This window comes from Myripristis murdjan, chromosome 1 (assembly GCF_902150065.1).
Source record: "Myripristis murdjan chromosome 1, fMyrMur1.1, whole genome shotgun sequence".
Taxonomy (NCBI): domain Eukaryota; kingdom Metazoa; phylum Chordata; class Actinopteri; order Holocentriformes; family Holocentridae; genus Myripristis; species Myripristis murdjan.
The window spans coordinates 23,918,584-23,945,512 of NC_043980.1; the positions used below are offsets into that span (position 1 = coordinate 23,918,584).

The 26,929-nt window shown below is 40.7% G+C and overlaps 1 protein-coding gene across 8 annotated transcripts in view; it reads left to right on the forward strand.

The window, feature by feature from the left end:
- inpp4b (inositol polyphosphate-4-phosphatase type II B) overlaps positions 1-26,929 on the forward strand; it is a 257,269-nt gene that overhangs the window by 88,452 nt on the left and 141,888 nt on the right. For 7 of the 8 annotated variants that reach the window (XM_030053522.1, XM_030053485.1, XM_030053476.1 and 4 more), the window contains 2 exons: positions 18,240-18,564; positions 24,445-24,489. In XM_030053522.1, coding sequence (XP_029909382.1) covers positions 18,480-18,564; positions 24,445-24,489 — 130 coding nt within the window. In that variant the 5' untranslated portion in view covers positions 18,240-18,479. Of the gene's footprint in view, positions 1-18,239; positions 18,565-24,444; positions 24,490-26,929 lie in introns of those variants that run through there. The other variant, XM_030053515.1, reaches the window with a different exon arrangement.

A 26,929-nucleotide genomic window follows, 5' to 3' on the forward strand; every position in this document is an offset into this window, starting at 1 on the left:
CACAGTTCCTTTATGTATACAGAACATCCATATATGATGCAAACAGAGGCCTTACTTTTCTGAGGTGTCATTTGAGTCTCCTCCTTCGTTAAGTGCCAGTGGTAGCACCAGTGGAGCACCTAATTGGTACATTCTCAGAGTAGCACTACAACAACAGTGTGTTGCTCCCAATAGACATGAGTAGAGACCGAGCACTTCAGTATGTGATCTGTATGATTTATTACATTTCTGGTTTATAGAATTACTGCTGTTTCCTCTTTGAAAACACCAAGCTGTATAGTTGCTACCTGGGTTAAGTACAGGGAAAGGTACGACTGTCCAACCATGGAGATATGCCCAGTGTGCCTCATTTAGCAAGTTCCTGCATCAGCAGCATTGCAGTACCCATGGACTCAATTAAGAGGAGCGCAAAGCCACACTGATGCAGTTTAAAATACAAGAAGATGTATACTATGTTGAACAGGTTGTCCCATTAGGGTTGAGCTGAGCCAACGCTCTTAGGACACACAGAGCCCTCAGTGTAAACGAGTAATCACCCAGGTGTGACAACCACACCTTGTCCTGCTCTGCCAGTGTTGAGGATGGCATAAAGAGATGGTGAGGATCCACTAAGGGTCTGTGTTAGCCTTTGCTAAATGGCATGAGTAGTTTAATAACCATTTAAAGCAATTCATAATAATGGGCAATTCATAGGGAGTCAACCCAAACTCATTTCCTGCTCAGCCTTTTGAATCTAATTTAAAGAAAAAAAAACCCTCTTGAATTTGATTCTCTGCTGACTCTTTAAATGCTGCCTTTGAAGAGCCCTATTTTTTCAATTGGAAAGGAGAGCCAAACTGAATACAATTCTATTTTGAACCTGAGTGGTCTATTCAGTGCCCTGGCAAGGTTGTGCAGCATCTTCTTAAATAGCAACCATTTATATGTTTTGGAATGAATATTTTTCAGAAATGTGATTTGCTTTGACATTTAGTATGAAGAATAATGGTTGAGCGCAAGTATGAATATTCCCTCAACATCACAGACACAGGAGCCACACCTCCTTGTTACCTTTTCTTCCTTCTGGGGAGAGGGAGAAAACCATTCTAGGAGGGACCTGTGTTCCCTTGTATTTTTATATGGTTCATTATGTACTCTGAGAGCATGTGCACTGTTCATACTGAGAAAAACAGGCTCATCTGGGATATTCAAAACTTTCAGTGTTAACTAAGGGCTCTAAATGTTAATTACGGTGTCTCATAGTGTTTGCCTTGAGTAAAATCTTGTGCTCTTGTGCTCAGCATAAGAGACCTCCAATTCATCAAGAGCTTGTTTAGTAAAGTGGACTAGGTGAGTGGATAAATGAATGACAAAAATAGTCCAAGGGTTACACACTAGATAAATGAGTGGATTGTATAATTAATTCACTGCATTATGCCAGGCACTCTGAATGTGTGATGAAAGATGATCACCAAAATTTGGATCACACAGAGACACTTCTGGTTTTGTTTATCTGCATGTTGGTACTCCTTCACCAATGTGGACAAGAGGATCCACAACACTGGCCAGCATAAGCAGCCCATCTGCCACAAGTGGCATTAGCATTCACAGTGCAGCTCAGATGTATGAGGGAATCTACCTCTGTGAATTAGCAATGTTATCCTCATATAGGAAGCTACAGTAGCCTACCATTTAGGGGGAAACCTGCATGCCAGCCTTTAATTATCCATCAGCTGCCTCACTAATCTGAATAGTGTCATGTGATGCTTCTGTGGCCTGGCAGCACAGAGGCTTGCTAACTTGCTAGGATAAGAATGGGCCAAACACAGCGCCACATGGAACTGTGTACACGCACTCCTGCTGTCATTCTCTGACAGCAGAGTGCAGGATCAGGGGGCTACTCCTCTCAGCTGTCTGTCTGCCCGACCCCCAGCACCAGGCTGGCTCAAGCTGGAGAGTTGGCAGCTCCTGCATGAATTAGTGCCATGCATTTGAATGTAATTCATTTTTAAAATTTGTGAGGGATGTGGAGGCTAGGAGTAGACTACACAGACACTGAACTTTTATTTTTGTGTTCTTGTATTTGTCTGTGTATACCAGTGAGGCTGCTGGCCTAGTATGAAAGTCTCATCACTGTGCCTTAGATGCTGGGTGACACCGATAAATTATAATCACCTGCCTAACCCTGTTCATACCTATATTTCCTCTTCTTATCCTCTCCTCCTTCCCCCCTGCAGGAGGTCTGACCTTTCCAAATAAAACTCATCCCCCTGCTGATCCCTTCTTACAAAGTCCTTCCGTGTGGTAATGTTCCTTGCTCTGTTGACAGTCTTGGTGATGAGTGCATACTGACACACACACACACACACACACACACACACACACACATACACGTGTGTGTGTGTGTGTGTGTGTGTGTCAGTATGCACTCGTGTGTGTGTGTGTGTGTGTGTTGATGGGCCTGTTTGGGTGTCTGTTATAGTTCTGTACTGCTTTTCAAGAACATTTACAAGAGGCTTTTTGAGTGAGGACTTGTGGAAAGCTTTGAAGAGGTGTATTAATTTAAACATAGCTCCTTTAAGCTGTTTGACACAGGAGCTTTGAAGGAGCAGGTGTGAGATTGGTGTTATTTTGTGGCTGACTGAACATTGTGCACATTACCAGGTGACAGTGTATGATGTATAACATACAATTTACACTGCTTTGGCAGTGTGTGGGATTTGGTAATGGCATCGCTGTATGATTTAATCCTCTTTAATACTTTATCCCAAATGTCTGGACTTCCTCTGGAACCCTCAACTGTTGGAACTGAGGACAGATTTCCACTGTGGGAGGTGAGTTGAAGGATTTTCACTTGGAACAATTGATGGAGATCTTCCATCCAATCAAATGAACAAATATAGTTAATGAAGCATACTTTACTTTGTTTACATCTTTACATTGTTAACATTTATTAGGTCACATAAATTTTTACTTGATATTTTTGTTGTTGCCTTTCCAAGAATGAAACTCCAGATATGTGCAATCAAAGATTTTTGACTTTTTTTTTTTTTTTTTTTTTGGCTAATAGTCACATTTAGTCTTCATTTTCCAATTGTTTTTCCATCCGTTTGTCAAAATTCTTATGTCATATAAAAACTTGTGGTTTCCAGTTTCTGTAATATACTGTGCATTTCAATGTCCTCTTGAATAAGTACATCTTAAATGTTTCACTTAGCTCTTTTGGGCATCTGAAACTGAGTTTAGGATTAAACCTGTAGATCCCAGTGCTGTTGGTTAATGCTGTTTTTCTACCACCTCCTTTCATATCAAATAATTGGTTTACTGGCATAACAATAAGAATGGTAATTGAATGCAAATTACTCAGAATACTGAACAATCATGAAATTCTTTCTATAATTATGGAGCTGGCAGAGTAAAGGCTAATGTTGCTGTTAACACCAACACCTTGTCAACTATTTCAGAAAGAGCTTTCAAGTGGTAAATGTCACAGGAATGTTAAAAAAAAAAGAAAAAAAAAGAAAAGTTGACATTATGCTTTTGGCAATGCAGTTTACTGTATGTTCTGTTTAGGCATAGAGGAGGAGGAGAACAGGAATTTAGTTTCCCAACTATTGGGAGGGTTTGGCCACATGTAATTTAAATACACTACTCACAAAAAGTTAGGGATATTTGGCTTTTGGGTGAAATTTATGGAAAATGTAAAATGTTCACGCTACAGTGATATTATATCATGAAAGTAGGGCATTTAAGTGGAAGCATACACTGGTGATTTCCTCATCTCAAACAATTTCTTGAAACAACAGTGGTGGATATACCACAACAAAAAATGTCAGTGTCAATAACTTGTCATGTGCCCTTGAGCATCAATTACAGCTTGACAACGACGTCTCATACTGTTCACAAGTCGACTTATTGTCTGCTGAGGCATGGCATCCCACTCTTCTTGAAGGGCGGCCCTCAGGACATTGAGGTTCTGGGGTACAGAGCTCCGAGCCTCTACACGGCGACTCAGCTGATCCCATAGGTTTTCTATGGGATTCAGGTCTGAGAAAGTGCAGGCCACTCCATTTGAGGTACCTCAGTCTCCAGCAGCCGTTCCCTAATGATACGACCTCGATGAGCTGGAGCATCAAACACCTGATGTGAATTTTGCCGTTAAACTCCTTGTTAGAGAACAGCAACTTGTGCAAAAAGTACTGAAACACTGAACAGTTGGACATGTGCATTCAAAAGTTTACAGAAGGTCACATTAAGTTCACCGGTAAAGGTTATGATGCATTTTAGGGTCATCCTGAAATTTCACCCGAAAGCCGAATATCCCTAACTTTTTGTGAGTAGTGTATGTATATATATATATATATATATATATATATATATATATATTTAGAGGCAGACATTTCCAATTGTTTATGGTGCCCTATGTTCTTTTATTTTATTATTATTACTGTTGTTTACCATACTGACTAAAAGAAGAAGAAAAATGCAATTCAAGCACATTGTCATCTCGCTTTCTAAAGAGATGAGATACAGTTGGGGTATTCAACAATATTGGTGTTTTCTGCTGTATATTAAACTTGCCAAGGGACAGTTCTGATGAAGAAATACTCAGAATTAGTCATGAGTAATGAAAGTATTCCTGCTATTGGATGTTGGCACAGCAGTATACTTATCTTTCTGTCATCAATGTAATGCAGAGGCACAGTAGAAACAGCTAACAGTTATCTGTCCTGTAAGTAACAACATTTCTGTTGTTCTGCCTGTCCTGGAGCACTTGTGCTGTAAAGACTCATTTAGAGGAGTATCTATGTAATCAAACCACCATTGCCAGTTAGTAATTAGCCTGGCTGCCTAGGCTAATACAATGCGTTGGTTGCAGACTGATGGCTAGGACCATAGTTGTGATTTCTGCATAATTTCCTCACAGAGACAGTAACTGTAATGAGGGGTAATAATGCAGCACCACTATCAGTAAGTACTGCACATTGTGAGTGATTTGTTTTTTGTAAGTTTATTATTTTTTAAAAAACTGTGTGCTTACACATTTTAACATCCCTTTTAAAACAGTATTTTGTAGATAACACGTAACAGGTGGATTGTTTCTGCCTTTTTTTTCAATACAGTTACTTTAGTAAAATGATGTGATTTGCTTTCTCATCCAAATGAGCATCAGCCAATTGCATACAGCTCAGAGACAAGATTTTGCAACACAGTGTGTCTATAAAGACAGATGGAACATGCTTGATATTTTTTTTCTTGGTAAAGTTGCATTCATTAAGACCAGATTGCAGACCATATAAAAACAACCACAACACTGTTACACTGAATATGGATATAATTTAGATTTTAGTCTGAAGGTTTCTTGTTTAAGGAGCCTGTTGCATCCAAATTCAAACTCTTTATATAGTGGTTGATTCCAGTCTCAGTCAATGTAATTTTAGGTGGTCCTAAAATGCTAAAACATATTTAGTGAGGTGGTAACTGATATCTAGGCATTTTTGAGATAGAAGACAATAATATAGACATTATGTCCACATGTAATGTATATGTGGATGCCCATTAAAATAGAAGTGCACATCACTGGATGTTTTGCAGTGTTGTGCACAGTTGTACTCTGGTTGGCTATAAGACACAGACAGAGTGCCAAAGTTGTTGAATATAATTGTGGAAAATATTTGAAGAAATACATGAGTCTTTCTAGTATTTTTCATTTCACCTTTTTAATTCAGTTAATTCTCCACCTTATTTTAGTATTTTTTACTCACAAAAAAATTTCATTTGCTCACCTTGCTTATCTCTTCAGTTCTCTTTAGTTCTTTCACACACACTCTCTCTCTCTCTCTCTCTCTCTCTCTCTCACACACACACACACACACACATTAGGGCATTAACGTAAAGTCGACGGGTCAGTTAAGGGTCCGTCTAAAGTCAAAGAAAAAAAAAGGGCTGACAATTTATGATGAAAGGTGTATATATGGCAGTATGTGTGCGCCGCTCACCTGTCAGATCCGGCAGACCTGACCAGGTGGGCGCGGCACCGGTCGGCGTCAGGTATAGATATAGAGAGAAAGCTACATACGTCACCGCACTGTTTTAGCACGGTGAGCGACGTGCTGATGCGGCGGCCATTGCAGAGGAGGCATCCCTCCCATTGTGCACAATGGGAGGGATGCCCGTACAATTAAAATAAATCATAACTCGCTTATTTCTCAACCATTTTTCATGCGTTTTTTTTGTTTTGTTACCAACATCATGACATGTTATAATACAGAAGTTTTGATTAAATAAAAAATCAAAAATTCTATATAAAATAGGATACTTTTTACCCAGACAAGAGTAAAATATACTTGATACTTAATTATATTAACAATCAAATCTTTCAAACTAACATCTTATTACCCAGATACATATATATTTAAAAATAAAGTTAGTTTACAGCATTTAAATATATAATTTACTTACGTTCTGTATATATAAATGTACACACAGTAGTGGAACCAATCCGCTGTTTTTTTTTTTTTTTTGGGGGGGGGGGGGGGGGGGGGGGGGGGGGGGTGTTTGTTTGTTTGTTTTTTAATGTACAAACATTTTCGCATTATTAGCCGACTACTAATCATTTAATTCACAGTGTCAGTCACTTGGAGGAATAGAGAAGCTTGTCATAAAATCAGTTTGGATAAAAACGTAGATGGGAAATCTGGATTTATATGATTTAGGCTTTACTACTACTACTACTACTGCTACTACTACAGATCTGATCTTTGGTAACCTAGCAGCTGGCTAGCATTGCCATTTAGCCAGTAGCCAGCTAGTAACAGCAGCTCTCAACATGATTAAATTATGATAATACTTTATGTAAAACTAAAAACTATTCTTATCTATGAAAGGTGATTTCAGTTGCCTGGTTCAGTATTCCTCTGGTTTGTAGAGCCAGACGCTGCACAGTGTGCTGGCATCTCTGCTGCTGGGCAGGACTGAGGAAGTTTCCCACTCCTGGAAAAAGATATACTTTACAAATTTCAAATTATTTTCCTTTGATTTGACAGCACAAAAAAAATTTATTCACTGCAGGTTATGGAGTCAGGACTTTGCCCCCACTAGCTTAGCTTAGCCGTAGGCACGCCGATTTAATGGGCGTATCGTATCTAGCTTTCTGTCTATATCTGTGGCGTCAGGCGTGCAGGCCACGGCACCGGTTGGCAGGCGAGCCGGCCGCTCACCTGTCAGATCCGGCAGACCTTGTCCATATAAAAAGTATTTTTCCAAAAATGGGTCTTGAAAAAGAGGGGTTGTCTTAAAATCATGGTCGTCTTTTATGCGGGTCCTACGGTATTTGGTTGTTGCTGCTGACTGTGTGCTCATTGTGCAATGAAAAAGAGTGGTCGTCTTAAAATCAGGGTCGTCTTATATTCAGATCAATATGGTATTTGTGAAGTTTTAGGACTTGTGGTGAAGCTACTGCCAGCACCTCATTCAGAGGTTGGGGAGCCCATTTTAAGTTTTAAAAATTGCAGTGGGTTAGGTAAAATATTTGAACATTTTGTCTTTTGAATATTCATCTTCATCTTCTGCATGTGTTTGAGCAGGAGATTACCACTTCCATTTGTCCAGTTCAGGTTGAGGTTGGTCCTTGTTGGTGTTACATTATAGAAAGATAAATTTCATCAGGGCATTGCTATAAAAGTGACTGTAGCAGGAATCCACTCCCCTAGATGATCTTCCTTCTGCTGCTGGCTCATCCAGTGGGAAAGGGGGAAAGTGTAAAATTAATTGTATGAGTTGTTTTTCTGTTTGTATTGAATAATAATCATCATAATCATTTGTAATTCTGTAGAATACTGAAGATGTAGGCTCCCAGTATAAGAAGTACCTCAAAATGGAGATAGAAAAAAGCAATGAGCAAGAGATGCAGTGTTGAGCTGTAAAGGCAAGTAAACTAGAAACAGAGATCCATATGCTTGATGAACAACTTATAAATGGCAAGACTTTTAAATTCAAAGTATATCATGCCTTACCTAATTGAAACTTACATTTCTGTTCTATTGCATGATCCACTCTAGTAGAGAGAAACAAAAGTGAAAATAAATTTATTTAAATATGTGCGTAATGTTTTCTCTTTTTTCAAGACACAAAGGGCCCTATCTTGCGCCAGACTCCCTAAACCCGCTATTTGCGGATTTAGGATTTAGGAAGAGGCGTTCCCCCATAAAAGTTGCTATCTTGTGCACCTCCCGCTATCCGCAAAACACCTCCGCTACCCGCTATATTATGTATAGGCGTGTTTTGGGCGTTACGCCAGTTAAACCAATCAGTGTGCCAGGTGCCATTGCCTTTAAGGGCAGGATGCGCTATCCTAAATCCTAAATCCTAAATCCTAAACCCGCGATGGAGAGAGGGAGGTAGATTTTCTCAGGGCTTCTACTGAGGCTAAAGCAAGTTGGCTTTATATACATATTATATATTATATTATAGGTGAGTTAATTCGGGAGGTGGAGCCACATGTGTCCAAGTGGACATGTCACAAGGTTGTACTGATTGAGTAAAATCCCCGGGTCACACACCACACACAAGAGGCAGAGGTGGAACTATGTGTAAACTAATTTATTGACAAGGTAGATTGGGCAAATAAAATATTAAAATAATAATAAAAATATAGCACAGCTGCTGGCTTATGATAAAACAATAAAACGTGCTGGGGTAAGTGTCCAATTAAAACAGTCTTTCCTCTAAACAGTCTATATGAGTAATATACTCAGTCCATTCCGGCGGCGTCCCGGTATCAGTCCGACCGTGTGTGTGGCGAGGCTCCGTCGGGGCGCGCATTGAAGCCGCCTGGGCGCGCTCTTCTAACAGCCCAAACTTTACGGATAGTGGATAGCGGATAGCGGGTGGTCAGGACCACCCGCTATCCGCTTTCCCTAAAGTGTGTGCGCAAGATAGCAACTTTAGGGATAGCGCATGAAACACGCCCACGGACACACCTCCAGGCGCAAATGACGGAGTCGGCATAACGGAGAGCGGGTAGCGGGTGGCGCAAGATACCGTTTAGGGATAGCGGAAGCTCCTAAATCCGCAATTTGCGGGTAGCGGGTAGTGGCAGCGGATAGCGGGTGGCACAAGATAGGGCCCAAAATGCCAAGAAAGTAATGCTCTGCTGTTTGGAGAGCCACAGTCCTGTCCCTTGCAGCCCTGCCTTTGGGTTGGTCAAGGTGCACTGGTTCAAGGTCATCATCAGGCTGCATCTCTGCTGCAGGAGCCCTTTCTTTTTGAATAGTGGCAGTGTTATGTAGCACACAACATGCCACTGTGATATTGCAGCCCCTGTCAGGTGTGACCCTCAGGCTAGAAAGACACTGAATCCCCTCCTTTAGCTGCCCAAAAGTTATTTCAATTCAGGCCCTTGTCCTGGCTAGGGCTATGTTGTTGGGGGTCTGTGGCCCTGGGGCTGGACCAGAGCATTGCATCATGAAAAATGGCCTGCAGGCATATCCCCTGTCTGTGCAGGATCGCATCATAAAGACCTGTAAGATTATCAGTCATTGTCAACAAATTAGTAATAAGTGACAGATGCATATTTTACATACTCTATTACATATAAAACATGCCTTAGCCTGTTCAAATGCTGCATGAATTTTTTGACTCCCTGAATATTCTGCAGTCATGCACAGATCTGGGCCATTTTGTCTTAACATTGTTTATCAGACAGGAAGCATTACAGATCATGTGGAAATTGTAAATAAGTGAAGGCAGACTTTGTAGCAGAAACTGTCTAGTTTGGTTACTCAAGGTATGTACCTATACATGTATGCTGTGGATCCCCTTCTTGTTCAAAAGAAGGGGTTCCATAGCATACATGTTGGGGCCAGATTGAGACTTTATCTTGATAGGAGTGTAATCCACTGCCCACATTTGGGAAAGCTGCGCAAAACACATTAGTCTGTAGTTAAAATTATTGCATGTAGGTAGTATTTCCTGCAACTGAGTAAAAGCCCTCTTTGATGGTCTACATTCCAAGGTGGCCAGGAAACACAATGAAAACCTTCAAGAGTGTCTTAAGTGCTCAGTACACTTTTCATATGCATACAGCAATTTTCCCCAGCTTTTCTGCATCACCAACTGTGTATAATAATGTACCATTCGCAGAAAAGCGCAGTGCAGTGCACAAGGTCTGTGCACTTGTTATAGCATTACTGTGGTGAGTATTGCGCATTTGTGGTTGTAATGTATTGTTTGGGTCAGTTATATTCATTGCTGAAACAATATCCCTCCAGTAAAATACTCTTGGATAGGCCAACACATCCTGCACGTCTCAAAGCTTGCACTTCTATCTAAATGCTCTCCTGACAATTATTGCACCGACAGCAATTGGTAACTCTGTTAATAATAGAATAGCCGTGGTTTAAATGACAATGTGTGTGGATTTTTAAAGGCACCGGATGATCCAGCTAACTGTTAATAAGCCTACCCTTTTTCAGAATTGGTATTAAGGACTTGTTGCCCTGACAACAGCTCTAAATATAATTTAAGCCAGAAGAATCAAAAAATCCAAACTCATGTCATGTCATCAACATTAATCTGTATTTGGTGATTTAGGTACAAAGCACGGGACTTGGATTTCTCACTGCACATACACCTCTCTCTGTCTCTCTCTCTCTCTCTCTCTCTCTCTCTCTCTCTCTCTCTCTCTGCCTCTCTCTCCCCCTCTCTCTCTCTGTGTCTGCTCTGTTGACATTCTTCATTCTTTGTAAGCAGTGTGTTTTATAAACTCTCCCAAAAAACACAATTTGCGTGTTGGATTTTTTCATCTGCGATTCTGTTTTCTCAACAGCAGGTGAGCCATGTGTGGAGGCGGCTTGTAGTTAATGAACTATCGAGACCAACGTGGTATCAAATGACACTTCCTTTTCAGTAGTAGCAAGGCATTTAAGATACCATAAGGGTGCTGAACTTTGATTACTATTGACTTAAGACTGTGTGTCTGTGCCTCGTCAAGCCCAAGTGCTGGTTACATGGTGGCGGTGAACAGATGGTGAACACCATGGTTTAGTAAATTAATGGGAAATCTTGAATAGTGATGGTGAAAGTGAGCAGGCATATTGCTAAGCATATTGCTAACTCGTCAGAAGAGGCTTACATTTTTTGGGTTTCCTTTCTTTTGGGATTCCTGTGGCATAGGAGACAATTTCACTATTCATCACGTGACTGGGATCAGACAGGAAAAAAGATAATGGAAGATGGTGCGACATAATCATAATAGCAAGCCACTTCTCATTTCTCTATGTTGTGCCTCCTCATCACCTCTCTCCTCCGTCCTTCCTGCCTGTGATCCAGAAATCTATCTTAGTGTGCCATCTTTAAGTATGTCTCTGTTCCATAAGATGCATCAGGAGGGGAGAGGTACCTTTCTGGAGCAAGGATACACAGGTGTGTCCTATGTGGAAGCATTTTTTTCCTGACTGAATGAAACTGGGAGTGAAATTCTCCACCTACTTTGTCTGGCATTCAGATTTATAGTGGGAAAATTACAGTTTATTGAAATTACTTGAAAGAATACATTAGCCCATTTCTAATATTTCTTATTTCACCATTTTAATTCTAGTTAATTCTCCATCTAATTGTAGTGTTTTTTACTCAAATTGTTTTACTCACATTTCTTTTACCTTTCAGTTCTCCGTCAATACATACACACACACACACACACACATCTCCGGTCTCTGACTGCACACACCTCAGCTTGCCCCACTCAGCATCTTTCTGTCTCTTTCGCTGTGTGTCTGCTCTGTCTCCATCTTTGTTACCACTATGAACTTGTCCAAACTTGGCTCTTTGATTCCATTTTCACAACAGCAGGTAAGCTGTGTGTTGAGGTGCCTTGCTGATAATGATGTGTTGAAATGATCAAAACTAACGTGACAATGAATGATATTTTCTTTGTCCAATGTGGTAGAAAGGCATTTCAAGTACCATAAAGGTACTGAATTTTAATACCGAGCCCTACTAATAACTGTAAGACTGTGTGTCGTGCTACATGTTGATGGTGACCACGAAAGGGGGTGGGGTTGATGCGAAACTGGCGCTAGGTAGAGCACCACAGCGTAATACATTAATCGGAAACCCTCAATGGGTCAGATTATATGTGGGCATTAATGTACATTGACTGGCCTCCCAAGTATAACGTGTGGGAAACACTGCATTAAAATGAGGCTTGAGTGCGCAAGGTTGTCTTATTTTGTTAACTGCCGATGCTTCGACTCCTCACTCATAATGTTTCTTCTTAGCCTCCTCAGCTTTCACCTCCTATGGGCAGGAATAAAACATGAGGAAAAGACACATGGAGAGCAGACAAAGAAGTACAAACAGAGAGGAGAAGATGGGTAGATCAAATTTTATGTATAAATTTGCAGTTCTAATATGAATAAATGCTGTTTTCTGAGCATAGTGCTAGAACAGGATTTTTTTTTTAATCTGTCATTGGATTGGGATGAGATGGGAGTGAAAATTTTGTATTTTTAGTATGTTGGTGCACAAATCTTGACGTTTTTAGATTTTTTTTTTTTTTTTTTTTTTGGGCATTTCTGCTTTATTTGACAGTCACAGGAGAGAGAGACAGGAAAGGCAGGGGAGAGAGGAGATGACATGCAGCAAATGGCCTGAGGTCAGATTCATACCCAGGATGCTGTAATCAGGACTCAGCCTTAACAAGTGGTACACGCTCTTATCTGGTGCGTTACGAGGGCGCCCCCACAAATCTTTTGCAAGGAAAATCTATGTTGCTATTATGTTATTGTCCAATTCAGTTCACTGTAGCTTCTCGCTGTCATTATGTAAACCACGCCTGTATTTTCTCAAAAGGTGGTGACTGATCTGGCAGCTTCCATTAACACTTCAGTTGGAGCATGGCCAGATGGTTTCATAAGTCAAATGAAAATAAATTCTCAAGATTAGCGAGGATGCGAGGTTACTTTAGTTTTAAAGTCAAGACTGATTTGATAGTTGCTCTTCCAAACCAATGTAAACAAGTGGAGCAGTTATAAAAATAACTGAAGATGGGTGTCTGTCTTTTTCCTGCGATTACTGGAATATTTGAATGTGCTGTTCTAAGACTAATAGTAGTTCTGTGTTCAAAGTTATGCCAGGACTTGAACGACATCATCACACAACTGTCCTTCTGAAATTTGTGATGTGCATATGTATCTGTATGTGTGTAATATCTGGGAATGTAAAGGTGTGAATGCATGCACGTTTTCATGTTTATGTAATGGGTGCTCAATTTCTAGATTTCAAAAGCTGTCAGATGCATCTCTTCTCAAAACTTGAAAAAGTTCCTTCCCAAAGCAACTTTGTAGACCTCTTTTCCAAGGCACTGGAAGTCAGCAACTGGGTTGTCAATAGTGTGACACTAAAAGAGAGTGTTGTAACCTGACATGACAACACATGATGAGAAATCAATAGTTGCATCTCCCCACATTCCTCTGAAAAGGGAGGGAGTGAAAAGGAAAGAGTGGGGGTGGGGAGGGTGTCAGTTCATTTTTAATGTGAAGAGGATTCATATGGGCCTTGACAGGCATCGACTGTTACTCCCATTAGAGCAGACAACTCAGCTGAGAGTGCATGGACAGAAACACATAGTATAATAATGTAACATATACATTATACTACAAGCATAATATGATATAAGATCTGATAATTTGGCCATTGTGTTTTGAAAGTAATTCAGATCATTTGGATGAGCCATATGTGTCTGTTTTGAATGATGTCAGTAATGCATTCATAATTGCTACGAGTTATTTTTAGAGGGTTATTCATGTAGCCGACTTAGTATTTCATTAGGGATAATTATTAAAAATGGGCAGTGTTTTCTCTGTATTCATTTAGCAGTGGTGAGCCACTGCAGCAAGAACATTAGCATCACTGCAAGGGAAAATGTGAAATAAATGTAATTGTGTCTTACTATTATCTGAAACTAAAAAAATGTATAGATACGGTATATTACTAAGTACTGAGTAGTAAGTAATGATTATGTTATGAGTAAAATAATTTTCAGCCCTAGCATCTCAGTGTGAATCATATCTTAGTCCCAAACAGTGATAGATATAGGGCACATTGAGAATTGTCACTTATAGGCTCCAATGCTGCACAAAATTGAAAGGAAACAGGATAATAATTTTATGCACAAGAAGAGTTGCCTTGGATTATCTGTACGTTCTCATGGAAATATTTTCCTCGTAAGTCCAATGAGCACCTTCTTTTGTCATGGTATGAACCTTTTTTACATGAAATGTTGACACGCTGTAGCCTTCTCCTATTCTTCCTTTTTTCAGGGATACATGTGTGTTTTTATTTACCCTGGTGTGTTGCATAAAATAGATGGAAAAACAGTCAGATTGTATTTCCTGGAAGAAATGTTTTCATGGTGTTATACTTGCCAAACATAGTTGTTTTCAGTGCCACTATGGTTTTCAGCACACCGATGACCATTATAACTGAACTCAAGAATAAAACAATTTATTGTAGAGAAAAAAAAATCATTCATTCATTCATTTTCCAAACTGCTTGTCCTCACAAGGGTCGCAAGGGGGTTGCTGGAGCCTATCCGAGCGCTCATTAGGTGGAAGGCAGGGGAAACACCCGGGACAGGTCGCCAATCCATTGCAGGGCAGACAGACAAACAATGACATTCACACTTGCATTCACACCTAGGGGCAATTTAGTATCTCCAGTTCACCTGACCTGCATGTCTTTGGACTGTGGGAGGAAATCAGAGTGCCCATCAGAAACCCACGCAGACACAGAGAGAACATGCAAACTCCACACACAAAGGATCCTGGGTGGCCGGCCGGGAATCAAACCCAGGACCTTCTTACTGTGAGGCGCCATTGCTAACCACTACACAGAGAAAAAAAAGCAACAGAAAATTACAACAGACAATTGCAGCAGTAAAACAGTGGAATGCTATCCCTGCAAATATTATAGTGTATTATTTTTGATAAACTAATGTTAAAAAATAGTTGAAAGACAGACATGTTGTCATTAAGGTCCGATAACGCCTCTCTGTATGTGCACTGGTCTGTCCTACAGGTGTATTTATCAGTGTCATGTGGAATTGTCATTTTTATTATATGTGCATTGAATACACACCCAGGGACAACAGATGGAAATTAGCATTGTGCTTTATCTGTTTGAATACATGTATTGTCCCTTTAGTTAAATAAACCAATAAATGAATTGAAAAGGCTTGATCTGGAATCAAACCCAGGCTGTTGTGATAAAGACTTGTTTAGTGATATGCATTTTACCAGGTGAGCTACTAGGGCACCCCAACTTTTTCAGTTGCTTGTCATGAGTATTCACAAGTACAATGCAACTGTGGAAACAGACTGTATTTACCCTGTGAGATGGCTGAAAGTCCTGCTGCGGTGTAGCCTGAACTACAACTGTGTATCCCCGGTGGAGGCGACATGCACCCCAGACTCAACCGTGAATCAAGCTATTGGCTCCCCTCAGTTAATACTGTGAAGGAGTGTATTATGAATTCTAATGGGCCTCAAGTGCTGTGGAATGGGTAAATGTGTGAATCTATTCGCCTGGCTTTGGGGCGGAATTACTAAAAAGGGCATGTTTATTTTCTTCCCTTCTCTTCAGTGTGCTCCTTCCATTCTCTATCCCTAGCGCACTGTCTATTGATTTTCTCCAGCCCCCTCTATCAGTCAGGCTTTAATAAGACAACACATGTCGCCTTTAAAAGAAACGTATTAGAATGTTAATGGATCACTCCACAGGCCTATTTGTTACTCCGTGTGTGTGTGTGTGTGTGTGTGTGTGTGTGTGTGTGTGTGTGTGTGTGTGTGTGTGCGGGCAGAGGTTATGTTTGTGCGCGTGTGTCAGCACAATAGCACAATTTCATTACAACAGAAGAAGACAACATTCATCTTTATGGTTTTAGGGAATCAAAGGTTGGAGGAAGTGAGAATACGGCAGCAGAGGGATCAAGGGATAAGGATGGAGAGAGTAGTAGAAGGTGTAGCAGGAACCTCCTAGTGCAGAGTGGATTCATCTGCTGTCTTATTGCTCCTGCAGGGACCAATTTATCTTCATTTAGCTTTTTGGCACCAACCCCAATCCAGACCAACCGCTTCAGAAAAGCACATACACTCAACATGGCTTTCTAACCCATATGACTTATATCTGTAGTTCAACTGATATGGGTTTTTGAGAGCTCATTCCATTTGTTATTTTGGACTGAAATTGACAATGTTTTCCATGTACCATTTTCATACCAAAAAAATGTTACCACCAGAATCGTAATCTTTGCGAAGTGAAAAGCCTCTGAAACAGCATTAGAACCTTGCAGGACACCAGGACACTGCCAGAACACTTTCTATACAAATTAAACTCTTATATGTTTATTAGTACCTACCTTTCGCAGGGTGACAAACCTCACAATAGATTTCGCATGTAGCAGTGGTCAGAAGAACCTCTATCATACCTTTGGTTGAAAACATGCTGATATTCATATTTAAAAATGATTATGTTTATTAAATATGGGATGTGAACTCAGTGTATCAGCAAGCAAATATGTATCTGTTCAACCGTACTTGCATCTCATCCAAGGTGGAATGACTGTTGAAATATTTTATTCAAGTGAAAACATCACTTTCATATCAGTTTAGGTTTTCTCCAAATGGAATACATGTGCTTAGGAAGTGCAAGTAAATTTGAAGTACCAAAGTGTCTAAATAAATCAATATTAAAGTATTTCCCCGCAGCATTCTCATAGTATTGCATCTGGCATGGCTCATGCTAATAATTTGATGTGTCCAGATTTGTTTACAGTTCCTCTGTAGGTCACAGATATGTGAAAAGAAAATGTAGCCTACCTCAGTAAAAGTTGGGGAAAATATTAAAAGTTAGACCTGACTGACTTGAAAAATCTTCTCAAACACACTAACAATAATAGAAATTGTAACTACTTACTTTTCACCTCTGTATTTAAGATTAAAAAAAAAAAATGTCTAATGTATTGTTACTTACATGACTCTTTATCATCTCATTTATTGCTGTTTCTATGCCAGTGTATTGCAACATTTCTTATTATTCCATGACATATTTTCTAAGTATCCACTTGTAGGCTGCTACTCTCACCACAGCTTTATTAAGCTTTTTGCTCAGACCGCAAATGCTCTTTCCATTCAGCAGAGTATAAATTAACATTGATTTTAGATATTGCTTTACTGTAGCATGATGACCTTATTGGCCACACAACTAGCAGTAACCTTCACGATGTGAGAGAGTGGAGAACTGGCGAAGGTGACAAAGAAAGACAGAGGGAACAAGAGGGAAGAGGGGAGTGCTGCATTTTTCTGCCAGTGCACCTCTTCATTACACATAATTGCTAATAAAAATCTTTGTCATTTCCTCTGGGGAAGTATTTTGAAATGTCCAATTTACTAGATGCACACTGGGACACCACTGTTATGTATCTAAATGGCACAAGGGACAACTTTGCTAATAATCTCTATCACTCTTTCTCTCTCTTTCTTCAACCTGTTGATGCCTTGCATCGTGCTGTGTTATACTAAGCCATTACCTTGGATGGTAATAAAAAATAAAAAATCTGTTGCTTTATCGTTTACTCCCAGAAAATTTGTCTGTGTTGCCTGTATTGCAGTTCAACTGGTCCATCTCTCTCTCTCTCTCTGTCTCTCTCTCTCTCTCTCTCTCTCTGTCTCACTCTATCTATTAATCTGTTGGTTTCTCTCTCTCTGTCTCTGTCTCTCTCTGGCTGTCTCTCCCCCTCCACCATATGTATCTGCCACAATCACCTGCTGCATGGTGCTGGATTCACCGTATGGAGCTCAGCAGTCTGATGCTTGTTAATTGTTTTTGCTGCTAGAAAGCGATAAAGGCAGGAGGGTCGGAGTGGGGGACTTGGGAAAGGGGAGGGAGACGGATGTCAGAAGGACCCTTGCTGCCATGTCTAGATGCAGCAGTGGCTGCGCAATGAAGAGAGAGAGAGCGGGAAAGAGAGGGCAGAGTTGTGTCTTTTCTGGCTGTGTTGTGCTGCGCAGTCTGGTCTAGGTGCGCCACTGACAGTCCAGGATTGATGGATAGAGCTGTGTATCGCACATAGCATCAATTCTGTCCCGCTTTCTCTTTCATTCCATGTCTCACTCCCTCATCACTCCTCCTCCCTTCTTTATCTCTCTCTCTCACTCTCTCTCTCTCTGTCTCTCTTTCTCTCTTTCTCACCACTGCTCCAGGTCCTTTGCGAGTCTCCCGCTCTTCTGTATTAGTTTACAAAAGGCATCTTTAATGCTGTCTGAGAGCACGCTGTGAGGCAGCAAGGAAGCAAGGGGAGTGGATCGCTATCTCGCAGACAGCTTTTCTGCGTGGCAGACGAGGTGTGAGCCGGGGAGCTGGACTGGACTGTGGTGTTCCGCGGAGGAGGTGGGAGAGGAGGAGGAGGAGGAGGAGGGAGGACTGAGGAGCAAGCTGGAGAGATGGAGGACGGGACCAAACACCTGGGACACTGCAGGGTGGACATGAAGGAGCTGAGCACTAACCCAGGAGGGCTGACTGCTGCCGGTGAGCTGGCTGCACTGTGTTGTCTGTCTCTCAAAGCTCTCAGTCTGTTTGTCAATCTGTCTGTCTGTCTCTCTGTCTCCCCTGCCTCACTTCCATTTTCTTTCTTTCCTTTTCTCCGTTCTTCCATTGTTTATATGCAGTCTTCAGTTATTTCTCTCATACATTTGCTCATTTTTGCTCTATAACACTGTGCAGTAACTGATATGAAGTATATTATGATCTCTGCGCATGCATATCCCACTGATGTCTGTTTTTTTGTAGACTTCCCTCTATTTCAGTTTGTGTGGGCAGGGGTTCTTTATACATGGTGTGTGTGTGTGTGTGTGTGTGTGTGTGTGTGTGTGTGTGTGTGTGAGAGAGAGGAAGAGAGGGAGAGAGAGAATGGTGGGGGTACCAGGGGTTTAGAGAAACATTCATTTAAATGCATGGGTGAATGAATGCCCAAGTGAATGAGTGAGTTTAATTAAGTGATTTTGATATTGTGTTATCTAAATGAGCCATCCATTACGACCGTAGTATTGTAATTTTTAGTACAAAACATTGGTTACACATGCTATCATGTTGCTGAAAATGATTTGATATACAATAAAGCCATTATTGGCACATCATGTCTCAGGATCTGATTGATTTATTGGTGAGTCCTAATGTAAGAGCAATAACATTTTGACACCTTAATATTAAAATTGGTCCACAAGTATGTTTTTGATTTTTCCTGCAGAATTGATTTCAAAAGTTAGTGTCTGCCTGACTGTGTGTTTCCAAAGAGTTCTTGTGTCCTTGCAGTGTTAGATTAGTTGAAGAAATATCCTCTTAGGTTGGTAGCCTGAGAGCATGGTAAATTATATCAGATATGTTCGCACAGCCTAGCTTTCAATTTTGAGTCACATCATAATTGATTTTAAAAATTGGTTTCACTCTAACATGTGTCTATGTGTGCACATTCTCAACATGTGTGTTAAGTGCAGTTGTGCCTGTGTGTGTGTGTGTGTGTGTGTGTGTGTGTGTGTGTGTGTGTGTGTGTGTGTGTGTGCGCGCGCTCATGTCTGGCATATTTGCATGTGTATGTGTGCATATGGATGTTGTCTGTACATGCATGCTCATTTCTGTGTATGTGCACATTTGTGTGTGTGTTCGTGCTTGTGTTTGCCTTTTGACTGCAGTCATATTCCATACAGCCTTAAAGTGTTGCCACTAATGAGCGCTGGCAGAGGCAAACTTGATGTCTCAGTGCCCATCACAACAGGAGAATGCTAATGAGATTAGCCATATCAGTGAAGCCACAAAGCCTGCTCTCCAAGTTTAATACCTTTGCTTACCAAAAGGACAGATACTGCATACAGTGATGCTAAGCATTTGAATTGGCATGCAAGCTTACAGCCATCATCTTCCCCACGGGGATAAGTAAATGGAGCTGTACAAAGAGGAATGAAGGCACATTTCATGATGCCTTTTCCTGCTCTGCGCCACACAGACACACACACAACCACAAATATACACACATGTTTTGTGTTCATGCATGTCTATTATACACACACTTGCATATGCACATGCACATGAACACACATAACACAGAGAGTAGCGTGCATGAATATACAGGCTCATATGCGCTCACTTAACACACTTGGCCTGATCACGAACCCTCGACATGTGTTGCCTACAGTCACGGTTTGGAGATGGCATTTGACAGGTGTGGGAGTATAACAGCAATGACAAACACCTCACTGTACCTCTGTTTTGTTTTCCCTAAGCCTCCTGGGAGACAAAAGGGAAGAGCAAAGCACATAATTACCATGTTTGGCGCAAAAGACAAGTTGACAACCCTACATTATCAGTTGCAAGGTGAAATTGTTTACCTCCTTCTTTTGACAGAAGACTAAAGTGGGACCGAAGTGAGTGCTCCTCAGTACTTATATGGGCTGGGTTGAAATGGCCTTTTACAAACTTTTTATACTAAGCAGTCAAATTTTCTATTATTTTCTTTACTTTTCATGCATTCCAGCATGTGAGTTTCCTGTGCAAGCTGTAACATAATTGGCAGATCTATGCTACTGCATAATTCCTGACATCCCTCCTGACAAAACTTCTTGCTCCCTGCTCCACTTAACCCTCTGCATTCCATCTCCCATCTATGTGGCAGTCAAGACCGCCTCAGCACACCCAGCTGATTCACAACACTTCATTAAATGCTGGCAACAAAACCATCTGTCCCCTCTCAATCTCCTAGGGCAGTAATGTGACGATAACTCACTCTCCCATTCAGCACCACTTATCCTAATGGGAGGCCCGTTTGTGCAAACATCAATCGAGTTAGAGGTATGTTAGCCTGTGCTGCTGGGGCTGATGATTGAATCGTCAGAAAGGAAATGCAGGTGTTGTTCAGTCAATTTGAACAGGAGGATAGGGAAGAATGAAGATTGGACGAAAGACTAAGGAGACTAGTCAAAAAGACAGGGAAAAAATAAAGTAAGAAAGAGAACTGAGTGAGGTGAAAAGGAAGATGGAGATGGATTTCCCCAAAATATCAGGTTCCATGGTGAGCCAGCCACAGAAGTGAATTATTAATAATATCCTCTCATAGTCCAAGGTAAATAATATTAAAAAAAAAAAAAAAAAAAAAAAAAAAAAAACAGGATTGTAGCCCAGGCCCAGGCTCTTAAATGTAATATCTATTCATGAAGAGGATAAACAGGAGTGATTAGGAATGTGTGCTACACCCACTGTGTGGGGGTTTGTCAAAGCTCCTTCTTGAAATTGCTTGATTTTCTCCGCTGAGCTACTTGTATGTGATGGTGGGGCAGGAGCAGTGACAGGCAGAATTCTGGAGCTTTTCCACAATTGTTTTTTGTGGAGTCAGGAATATGCAGCAATCCCATTTGAAATCTTTACCCGCAGTCCCTACATTTCTCTCCTCAATCTTCCTTTACATAGTATCTGCTGTGAGCTGCTATGTGGTTATCACATTGTGAAGTGGGTGATAAGGCAGGGCAATGAGAAAGGAAGGGGGTTAAATGATCATCTGCAAGACAGACAGTCTAAGTCCCCATACATTAATTAACTTTGTCATCCCAGAGAAATCACCTAGTCTGCCCACTTTCTAATAAATTACCCTCTCCTATCCCTTCATCACTCCTTTCTCCCCATTGATACCACCCGCAGACAGAGGGGTGATAGATTGGAGGTACAGTGGGGCTGTGCTGTTATTTCTAGAGCCAGATGAAACTGCAGTATTGCGGGCGGGCACACCTCATTTGCTTTGGGCCCCTCTGGGGGGTTACATCTGCATGTGCAGCCTGCCTGCCTGCCTGCCTGCTGCCTGCCTTCCTTGCTGAGCTTATTACCATATTCATAATGCCAGCGGATATCGATTATAAATACCACACCTGTGCCACTCTTCTCCACACACTTTTCTCCACATTGGAGTTAGATCACCATTGAGCCTGCTAAACTAAAGGAAATGTGATGAGATGTACTGTACAGGTGGTTAACCTCTCCTCATATAATGGTAATCATTGTAATTAGAGTTTCTGCATTTTTTTTGGGTCAGTGTCATTGTCCCAAGGGGTTAAAGACATGCAGTGTATTCAGTTATTTTTTGCCCGGTGAGTCCATGATTTGTCTGTGATTTAAAAATTGTGGATATCGAGGGTCATTGGGAAAATGGCAAAATATCACTTTCCTTAACATTCATCAGCAGCAACAAAATCATTTTGCAGGTAATATGTTGACATTTTCTTGAGCTATATTGGAAGTAATGTTAACAAGTGTCCACATGAAGTCAGTTTAATTGTTTGATTTACATGCAACACATCTTGTTTTGCCTGGTTCATGATCCAAGCATCCTGCATGAACACTCAGCTTTAAAGTGACTACTTTCACCTTAATATTCACACCTTTTTTCTCTTAGAGATTTCCACCTTTGATTTTAAAGTCAAATCGTTATCAATCATTTCTAGTTGTTTTGTTGTAAATACAATAATTCCCTAGGCTGAGACAGTCCCCATGCCCTACCAGACCTCGACCTGTGTTGATTTATTTATATCTACAGTGGCAGACACACTTTCCACTGCTCGCTCTCCACATGAGTTGGTGTGTAGCATAGATGGAGTCCTCCAAAGTAACTGATCTGCTCAAGTGACAATCCCTTGTGATAGCGTGGCACCAGAGACAGGACCCAACAGCTGGCACTGTCTCAGCCTACCTAGCTAAATGCTCTTGCTTGCCACCACCAAACATGTCATCCGGGCTTATTAAAGTTTCATCAGCACTCCCGGGGATGCCTAAGTGCTGACAGCATGAGGAGACATGACCCCTGAGGAGTGGGATGGTGGTGATGATGATGATGATGATGAGAAGAATGTTAAAATCATACCAGGAGCTCATATACATACATAATTAGCCTGGCTGTGAAAGCAAGTGTTTGTGTATTTACATGCCCAAGTACTTCAGTGTATGTGTGTACTTCATTAATTAGATATTTACTGTAGTTGTGCATACAACAGAATTCAAGACATTGCACTACGTTTGCGTAAGTCTGTTTATTCAAATGTTGCCCAGCTTGACAAGCGATTACAACTTCACTTGGTGATAAACTCTCAAGAGAACATTGGGTTGTGCTAATGATTTGCATGATTTAGTATGCTTGTTTCTCATTAGCAAGCTCTGTATTGTTGTGTTAGTTTGGTTTAAATTGAAGGAAGCTATAGGGAATATCCATCCTAAATGTAATTAATATTATTCCTGTGATCTTGGACAGTAAAACAACTCTCTCCCAAAGATAAAAACAGGAGTGCCAAGTCTGTGATGTTAATAAGACACACACATCACATGCTGCTCCACTGATAGTAAGTAAACGCAAACTTTATGGACACTGAAACATTACCCTTGGCGATTTTTCAGTTGAAAGGACTGGTAACATTTTCTGGATCTGAACAATTATAATGACTGATGATTAACATCAAGAAACTGACTCTTGTTTTGGTTTTCTTGAAGTGAGTTTGTCATATTCACTTTTGCTGTTTAACTGTACAACTCAAGAGAATAAGGTACATTTTGTCAGTGGAGGGTTTTTTCCCTTTAAAACTGCCAAGTAAGTGTAGTGACTGAAGTAATTATGAAACATTAGTAAATCATTTTAAGTCTCTATGAAAGATCCTCATTATGTAAAATGACTGACTATTACCTTAAGTCATGTGGAGCCCATACATCAGTAAGCATCGGGTATCCATGGCTCATTAGTGTGGTTGATGAGCCTTGGAGAGCCCAATTGTGTCCAAGCACCATGGGAAGAGGAGAATGCCTAGCCTTTTGCACTATCATGCAGGTGTTTCATCTATATGGTGTTTCGTATACTCGTGTGGTGTTGGGAAGGTGGTGATGGAGAGATGGTGTTTGTGACAGATGGTGCAAGGAGCCAGACCTCTACTCATCATCATGGCATCAGCCCTCAAGGGCAGTGGATACCCATGAACTCTTGTTCTGACACACACTGCAGTTGAACACATAGATTTCAGTCCGTTTGCATAATCTAAAGTGAACAGTGCCATCAATCACTGTGGCATTTTGGGAGCCCATTATGCAGCAAGTGTGTTAAGATACTATCTGAAGACATATTTTGCCATTAGAAGTGCCTCTGCCTGCAGACTTAATGCCACGTTGGTTAAAATGAATAGACTTCTGTAACTTAATCCCTGTTTATTTCTTTGTTATTACCTTCCATTTAAAGTGACATGGCTTAAACCTGAATGCAATCAAATTGCTATTGGTTTTGTATACCTTTTTAACATGCATTATTTTCTTTTCTGTCCTGTGTCTTGTCTCTTCCTTCCTTTTACCCTTCGCCCCCTTCTGCAACACCTCCTCTTCCCTTTCCATGTCTCTCAGGTGTTATTCTAACACCCAAGTTGCCTCATGTGGAGTTCAGCCTCGGTAAGTTCTATCTTTTCTTTATGATGTCAGTTTACTTTGCATGGTACTACCAAATGTGAAAATATCCAATAACTATGATGACACCCTTTAAAGCATATTAGACGAAAGACACATGCGTTCTCATGCGTGAAAACACACCTTTAATAATTCCAGTCAAATCACTCGTGGCTGGCCCAGAAACACCACACAAGTTTATGGCCTATGACACACCTACCTCAGGTGCTGACAGTCACACTCATGCAGAGGTAACACAAAATCGGCAGTGACATGTCTGCACACCCACTTCTTGTTTCTGACACACGTGTGTGTGTGTGTGTGTGTGTGTGTGTGTGTGTGTGTGTGTGCGCGCCATGGGTAGGCAACCATGTGCCATGGAGGGCTGAGAGTCTGCAGGTTTTCATTCCAACCAAAAACTACACCATGTAATTTCACTGATTACCTCACTTTCAAGCAGAGAGGAGGAACTCATAAGTGAAATGACCTGGATGTAGTTTTTGGTTTGAATGAAAACCCGTAGAGACTCGGCCTTCCATGGCACATGGTTCAGAAATCATCTATAGAATAGAACAGAGTCTTGTTGAACTCTTTGTCAGGATGGCCTCATTTGTTTTTTATGAGCCTGGAATGCTGGAAAAAAAAAACAACCTGAAACTGAATCACAAATATTCTGTGGCCTATCCTGTGGCCTTACACAATCAAGGTAGAAAGAAGACAGACAAGACTCAAACCTATTATGCCATCAAATGTCTCCTGCTGTTGTATTCACAAAGAATAGATGGATGACTTTGCTTACGCTGATTGCACACATGATGATTTCCAGGGATATGAAAATATTTTTTCAGTACTGCTGTCAAAGGAGCCCATAAGCATTTCACTAAGCCATTCACTGACACTGAATGTAGCTGCCCCCCAAAAAGGTCACACAAAAAGGTTATGACTTAATGGGTAATAACCTATGTATGTCAGCTTGCCTTGCTAAGAGCTCTTTGAAAGTTCTTTGTTGTTAAAAACAAGCATGTGAACATGATGTTTATAGGTGTAACAAAACCCAAGTCTGATAACAGTTAAATTGGTATGAAGATTGTGTGGAGTTCAGTATGGGCCACAATAATTGCACCTGTTAACACAGATGAACCCGAACATGCACACATACACACAGAGATACAGGACCAAAAGCACATACGGCAACAGATCAGATGAGGCTGTGTGGTGCTGGCCATGTGGAGTTGGCTTTTAGTCTTCTATATGCATTGCACCTTAGGTAGAAACACTATTTGAATATAAATGCTCTGTCCTAGTGAAGAATGCAGCTGACAGATGGCACAGAAAAGAACCATGTGCTTCTGTAATTGCAGTGGTTGGATGTGTGCTCATGTGTACTCAATGTACATCTGTTGAACCTTTCTCAGATCTGTCAAACCCACAATGACTGTGTTTAATTTATATTGTTCCTGGAAGATATGTACATATTATAGCTAAAAAAGAGAAAGGAAAAAAAAATGCTGATCTTGATTAAAGATAGCTCTGGCAGGAATTAGATGTTGAAAGGTGTCCCTCTTTCTATCATTTTATTCTTTTCAACAAGATGAAACATAAGAATACAGTGACCAAGAGCTATAGTAAAGCAAAAGGAATGCTCTTTAATTTTTTTCACTCCTTCCTGATGTGGCTGAGGACACTCTTTGCTTGAGGCTCATAAGAATTCAGGAAAACCCAACCTTGCCAGCATTACTTAATGGCATGGAATAATTATAGTAGGTAGCTACAGCTAATCAAAAATCAATGGCCTGGCAGTGATTTTGATAGCTCAGCCGTCTCATATCACAACAAGTAAATCATGTGTGACAGATGAAACAAAGACCCCAGCCAAATGTTATCTCTACTCCTTATTGACAATTTCATTGGCTAGTTTGAAGAATATGGTTGAAAATCAGGTTGTTGAGGATTTACTCTTCAAGGTTGTTTAGCTTTTATCTTTGCCAAGAAAAATTCTGTAACAAGTTACCATGCCTCAAATATTTGAAACAAATAGCCTATGGCAGCACAACCGAGTTTCCTCCGTTGTGCAAAGAGAAGAAAGAGGATACTGCATACTGTGCGTAAGAATCAGCTTTATTATTACTGTATGATATAGTATAATATTCTGAAATTCCAAAAGCCCAGGCTCAGGAGGTGGCTGTATTTGAGTATTTGCTTTTAGCAGAACATATAAACAAATTATATTTCTTCAGGTGAATGAAAGTACTTGAAAACTCAAATTTAGAGGTGGAAGGGGTACATGTAAACTGTCAAAAAATGAAATCTATCAGCTGCCATGACGTTGGCATTGTACTAGTTGTTGCCTAGTAACTGTGATGAGTTATTCTTTTAGAGAAAAGATGCTTTTCTAGAATATCATTGTACTATATACTCTTGTCACTTGAACTGGTGCTGGAGTTCT